Source organism: Convolutriloba macropyga, chromosome 1 (genome assembly GCF_964194025.1).
Source record: "Convolutriloba macropyga chromosome 1, txConMacr16.3, whole genome shotgun sequence".
In the NCBI taxonomy this organism is placed as follows: Eukaryota; Metazoa; Xenacoelomorpha; order Acoela; family Convolutidae; genus Convolutriloba; species Convolutriloba macropyga.
Window position 1 is genome coordinate 45,892,294 of NC_134468.1, and position 6,702 is coordinate 45,898,995.

The window sequence follows — 6,702 nt, forward strand, 5'->3', positions numbered from 1 at the left end:
ATCAAAAACTTACGAAATTCTTATGAAACATTTTTAAACTCTAATGACGTCAGTTTAATTGTAACCAACACCCCAAATTTTGTTTGGAGGAACAGAAAGATGATGGTCCTTGTCAGTGTCGAGACTAAATTACTTGTTGACGACAATGAGAACAAAAATAGGGAAGTAGGAAAATATTTTCTTTGAAAATAAAATGAAATTTTTTAAAACCGTTTGCATAAACTAAAATGAGTAAATGGATAAACTTAAGCATCCAAAGAGGCAATTAAGGCTTTGGTTATCAAGAATGCTGTACGACAACAGAAAGAACGGAAAAGATTCAGCAAAATTCTAATTAGAAACAAAACAATTCGAATATATTTTGTGAGAGAACGTTTTCGCAACGGTTTAAACTGAGCTTTTCACTGAAATATTTTTAAAAAATTTGGCGCATTTTTTCCGTGCCAATTCAAGCTATTGTCAATGTTATTTTTTAAAAGGAAAAAAATTACAGCCCCAACTATAGGCAAATATGCAAAAATCGGCGAGTAATTTTGAAACTTCGTAGTAAGAAAGCAAAGAAACCTTTAGTTGAAAGTCGAAAATCAGCTTGAATAGTTTTGTTTCACGTCACTTGGAATAATTTATTTAGTTTTCACTTGTATATGTTAAGACTAAGCTACATGTCGACAGAAGTAAGATAAATAATTGAACTTAAACGACAATTATATTCAAAGTCCTAAGAGGCATTAGATGACAACTAAAAGCATTGGTATAGGTTCTCCAATAGTTCTCAAAGAGCTCAATTCAATCTTTGATCATTAAGATGAGGTCATGAAAATGCAGAAAGAAGACAAATGAAAGCAAAACAGAAATCAATTCAAGTTAACGAAAACCACATCGTCGAGGCCATATGAGTTTTTCTCTGAACACGTAAAATCTATTCATTTGGCCCCATTGTGTTGCATGTAGAGTGGCATTAATTGGGCCTTCATTTGAAATCATTCTCGTGCACAATGAACATAAAGTTAACAAAACTGCAAATTTTTTTCTGAAAAAGACCGCGCCGCGTTTATATAATCCGAATAATTACTGATTGTAAGAATCCAAGTTGAATCGAAATCTGGCACCAATTTTCCTCTGCGTCCTTAAAAGACGCTTAATTTTTCAGTATGTTAGCAAAAGATGATAATTAGCAAATGAAAGATTTCAATAAACCCAAAAAATAAATAATGCAGTTTGTATAAATATTGAGTTAATTTATCAAAAAAACTGGCAAAAGTTTTATTCCAGAAGACTGCTATAGGAATCAAAAGTATCGCCAGCCTTTTTTTGAGTTTTCAAAAATTGCAGCAGCGGATGTTAAGTCTCTACTTCGGGCCTTTTTAAAACAGTTGGGACAAAATAGTGCGTAAGGAGCCGTTTTTGATAAAAAAAAGTCTGAAATTCGAAAACTTTATCAAAAGTATTAACCAAAAAAACTGATAAAACCAATTGACAAGCCTCCTCTATCCTTAAAAGTAAAACCATTAACATTGTCTTTAAAAAAATATGTGAGCAAAATTGACAAGATTGACAGAAAATGTGAATAAAAACAACTGAATTTCGTCTATTGTTCCAAAAGTTTTAAATCTCGATAACTCACTGTAAAAAACGAAAATCAAAAAATCTTTTTATTTCCTGATTCTACGCTGGACGGGCTTTTTAATGATACCAGTCTCAGCTCTACGATGAATATATCGATCGGCCAAAATTGATTGAACGAAAAACTCGTTTGAGTATTAGTACCCCCCCCCCCCCCCCCCCCTAGTGGGTCGGAACAATGATGAACCCTAATTAGATCGCATATGCGGTATTTTTAAGACGCGGTTTCAGGCTTTTTTTATGATAAGTTTTTCAGGAAGACACGTTCGACGTTTTATTCAATTTTACCGTGAGTGAGAAAGCGCGACAGGATATAGTAAAAAAAAATTAAATTTAATGCCCTGGTTTTCATAAGAGACCATTCACTTTTTCAGTATCTCTTAGAGATTGCTTGTAAAAACTAGTTCAACAAAGCCAGGCTGACATGATTTCTTAACCCCGAAAGAGAATTTGTTTCTGATGGTTTCCGATGCAGTTGCTTTTTGAAGTAGCTCCGAGTTGTGAAATCTTCATTTGAGTTTTTGTGCGCCCATCTTGGAAAATTGATTTTGGTGTCAAAATTTACAAGTTTTATGAGAATGGTAAAAGTTGATTGTTTGAAAACTGTTGTGTAAAATTATTTTTAGTATGTCTGATATTTTATTCACTATTCTGCCCTGCCCAACGCAATTTTCAACAGACAACCGAATTCTTTTCTACAACAAGATGGCAAAGGAAATGCAAAACTCTACAACTACAGCTGCAAAAATGCTCAGCCGAGTGACATCCTTTTCGAGAAGGCCTCTGCTCTATCCCAAGTAGGTGTCAGGGAGCTTTGCCTCCCACCGATCGAAAGATCACCGCCAAATATGAGAAAGGTCATAGCTTTGTGATAGTTGGAATAGGGCTGGTCAAGAATGTGGACATGGTAAAGGCGGTTATCAACAAAATCTTTCGAGTGAAGATGAGGCTCGTGCGCATCAGAAGGCAATCCATTCAAGCGCCAACCCTGCCTGTGTGCCTTCACGAGGTGCAAAACGTTGAAGACACCCCTGATCATCCGCGGCCTGATGATCGAGTTCACTTGTCGCAGATGCAAAGAGAGAAGACAGAAAGCCAAGCCCTCTCCCTTAGCAAATTGGTGATGTGGTGATCCAGTGCTATCAGTGGAATCATAAGGCAAATGATTGGTCCCCAAGAAGCGCGGTGCCTCAGATGTAGTGGCATTCTTAAGCCGATTGACTTTACTTTCCTCGGAAACCCCGAACTTTGCCAACTGCCAATCAGACCATGCTGCCAGCTATAAGGGCTGCAATACATACGAGTAGAAGGCATCCCTGAATCAACCCCTCGCAATTAAAGATCTTCCAGAAATTTTTCAACAGTAAGGCGAATGATCGACTATGCCGACGTCAAGCCAAGATCATCAGATTTTGACCTCGACCAGTTCCACCTAGAGCGCAAAAAGACCCGAACAGAATCCTTCGTCGAACTCGTCCAGAAGCTCCTCAATCTGCCTCCCAATTTCAACAATCAAGCGTGCCGAGACACTGACAGACCTCCTAGAGACTGGATAACTGCCACCGCTGCTCCCAACGACTAAAACAACTGTAACTGACCCAACCTCTGTCAGAGAGCTGGAAATGTTCAGACTGGAAGACAGACTGATAAAATCCATAACCCAACAACAATACTCCATCTCTGCTCGTTGCAGCGCGTTTGCTTAATAAACTTATATAAGATTCTTTGAGCAGAAAACAGAAAGTTATAACCGGACTCGCGGTTTGAAGAGAACATAGCAAAAAATTGCATTGAAAAGCCTTTATTAGAAAAATATAAGTCGGAGGAAGTGATTTTTCGAATTTTGTGAACCACTTCTTCATTTGCAACTTCAAGGTTTCTGAGTGTCTCGAATAATGAGAATCATTATTTGGGTGGTATTTACTACTAGCTTCATGATCCAAAAAACTATCAATCTTTATCACAGTAACACGGAGTTTTAAAGGTTCTACCTGTCTCTTGAGAGTTCGAGCGCTGCTGAGACGCATGTGCCTTTGACATTGAGATCCAGTTGTCTCAGGCTCATCAGAACTGTACTCTATCGTAATTGGTTTTGTCATTATTGGTCCCTTTCAAAATAGGATAGAATCTTAACACCCGTTTTTGAGAACTAATCTCACGATGTTGTTAGTACTGTATGTTGGCAATATTGCAATTTTCAGAAGGTTGGAACGCAGGCGAACGTTTGAAAAACTCAGAGCGTGTATATGAACATTAATAGACGCTAATGGATACATGGCAGTATATCCAATTCCATTATTTCCAATTTATTCCCTGTGATCTTTTCGTTCAATAATCCCATTACCAGTAAGCACTCGTTATTACAAGCATGTCTGAAAATTAAGATGATTATTTGATAACATATTTGGCTGTGATAGCTTCATGGAAAGTTCCACGGGCCGCATAGCCAGAGGTATAGCCAATAATGAACTAGCTAAATATTATGCTAATGAATCGTTCTGGTAGTTTCCACATTAGGATAAAATATTGGGTATATTGGCATTGGGCATTTTGTCCTGACATCGACGACAATATCAATGTCTTATTTCTTAAACTTGCAGTTTGACCTTTGAAACGTTTTCTAGCGTTTCAATTTTATAATTATAAGTGGTAGTCTTTGATGTTTTAATATTAGGTGTATAAATGGGTGCTCAATTTTGACATCAAGTTGATTATCCGCTTTTGATTACAGGACCTTTATAAGGCTCAAGTGTTAGTGTACGCCAACAAACAGGACATCGAGGGCTGTATGACTGCTAGTGAGATATCACAATCCCTTCGGCTCACGGCACTCAAGACACACGGCTGGCACATTCAGTCCTGCTGTGCAATCACTGGCGAAGGGTAAGTAGACGTAAAATTATGAAAAGATATGAAATCATCGTGAGGGGCCTTTTTGGCGTTTTGACCCCCTCCCTTGATCCCAGCCCCTGACCTCTAACCGCGCTTGTTTGACCCCCAGCTTCGCTCAACCCGCCTCCTCAGTTTACCCCCCCCCCCATGCGCCCCTTTTTATTCTCAGTTGAGCTTAAGCTGGCCTTCTTAGCTTATGAAGTGATTCTCTCTTCGACAGTAGTTTGAGAGCAATTCGCCCGATGTTAATCGTTTATGTTCAATTTATTTTTTAATAGCCGCACAGCGATAGCTGGGGCTATTATTGGCCTTCTCTTGTTTTTTTACAATTCAAAGATTTGGGTCTTTTTTTAAGATCCGTTCACACATTTTCATGATTTTTGAAGTCAAATTGGAGTAGTGATTTTGGTCACGCCGAAACAGGAAGTGGAGCGAAAAAGCGAGTGATTTGGTGGCGTGAAATTTTTTCGCTCTAATTTTAAAGTGGAGTGAGAAAACGGTGTTTGAACAATAATTCGCTTTCTCGCTTGTGGTTTTTTGTTCACATGCGGCAATTTCACTTCAATTTTTTATAGCTGCGAAGCTGTAAGCTGAGCGTAGCTATATTGCGGTGCTCTTGGTTTTTTTTTGTTTCGTCGTCTGACGCTTTATTTTCGTTTTACATTTGTTCTAGAACATTCTGTCTCGTCACTGCTTAAATGGCTTTTTCGCGCTTGATTTCACGCTTTCTGCGTGACCTAAATTGCGGTTATTCAGAAACAGAATCTGTTCCTAAAACAAACTTGATTGTAAGAACACAGATTGAATGGTCCGACAGCGGAGTGGTTAAGGCGAGTGGCTGTTAATCCGGAGATCGCCGGTTCGAGACGCGACAGGGAAACTTTTTTTGCACCCAAAAACAACCTTTGAAATAAACTTGTAAGTTTTATAGGCGGCGGCGATAACTATTATCAACTCACTTCTGTATCTTTTTCCATCTGTATTTTACGGCACGCAAGTCTATTTCGCAGCTATTCCGGCAATCTTTTACTGTTTTTTTTTTTTCAATTTTTTGGATCCGATTTTTTTCTAAATGGTTTTTGCCAATCTATTCATAGTCCGTTCTAGGTCTAGTTTTTTATTTATTCAATGAAAATTCTTTGAATTGTGCTTCAGGACTTGTCCTGCTATGTTTTTTTATTTCGTCGTCGCGATTTTTGTTACGACCATATGAAGTCACCACCACTTCAAATCTGTTTTTATTCATTCGTTCATGCAATTTCAACTGAAGTCCGTGCGTGACGTCATTTTTCGCTCTTAGTGGAGCGAGTTTTTTGTTCATTCGCGTGATTAAATTTTTGGTCACACTTGATCTACCTCTCTCAAAAATGTTTTCCTCACTTTGAAATTGACTTTTATTTACTTTAATTCAAAGAGATATGGTCAAATGGGTATGTGTCTCTCTGAATGAAGGTTATCTGAGATCAGCTAAAAGAGGCAGCAAAAACTTATACATATTTTTAATCAAAATATAAGATAGCCTTCGAAGAAAAGACGAATTTTTTTGGTCTGCCTTTTTTACTGTTTTTTTTTCGAGACTGCAGATCTGCGAAGCTATTGCGGCTATTTTCTGGCAATCTGCCAACTATGTTTAAAAAATACCAATTTGCAATGTGATTTAATTATGTCAAAGTTGCTACAGCACTCTTGTTTCAGGTTAAACCAGGGACTAGAATGGATAGCGTCCAATATACGAAGATAGCAGTAATACAATTTATTTTATTCTACGCAAATTCAATTCAGGCATCAACTAAACCGCAATTTGTAAAGCTTTTCAACTCCAAAAGCTCCAGCCAGTAGATGAACAGTTTAAATCGACAGTAGTCAAACATCAGATCGAACTGATCTTGATTATTATTTTACTCTGTTAATATTTGTATCGATGCTATTTCTAATTTCTACGCCAGTTGATTTTAATTATTTGGAGTCTTTAGTTGCTAGTTAAGCAGATGTACTTCTGACAGTGTTGCCTTAAGAGCGTGAAAAGGAATCAGTTTTTCAAGTGTTTATTTGTGGTCTATGAAATGTTGGCTTCAAAGCTTGAAAATAGAAATGAAAGACATCTTAGTTAATTGAGCTCAAAATTTGGCACACTAAATAAAGCTGAAAAGAACCAGAAGTTTTCAAAGTCATGATTTTTTTATTACA

At 37.6% G+C, this 6,702-nt stretch overlaps 1 protein-coding gene across 3 annotated transcripts in view; it reads left to right on the forward strand.

Moving 5' to 3' along the window:
• Window positions 1–6,480, forward strand: part of LOC142339618 (ADP-ribosylation factor-like protein 5B) — a 463,878-nt gene extending 457,398 nt beyond the window's left edge. For all 3 annotated transcript variants that reach the window (XM_075389787.1, XM_075389807.1, XM_075389798.1), the window contains exons 6-7: window positions 4,355–4,506; window positions 6,211–6,480. In XM_075389787.1, coding sequence (XP_075245902.1) covers window positions 4,355–4,506; window positions 6,211–6,256 — 198 coding nt within the window. In that variant the 3' untranslated portion in view covers window positions 6,257–6,480. The remainder of the gene's footprint in view (window positions 1–4,354; window positions 4,507–6,210) is intronic.
• The last annotated feature ends 222 nt before the right edge of the window (window positions 6,481–6,702 follow it).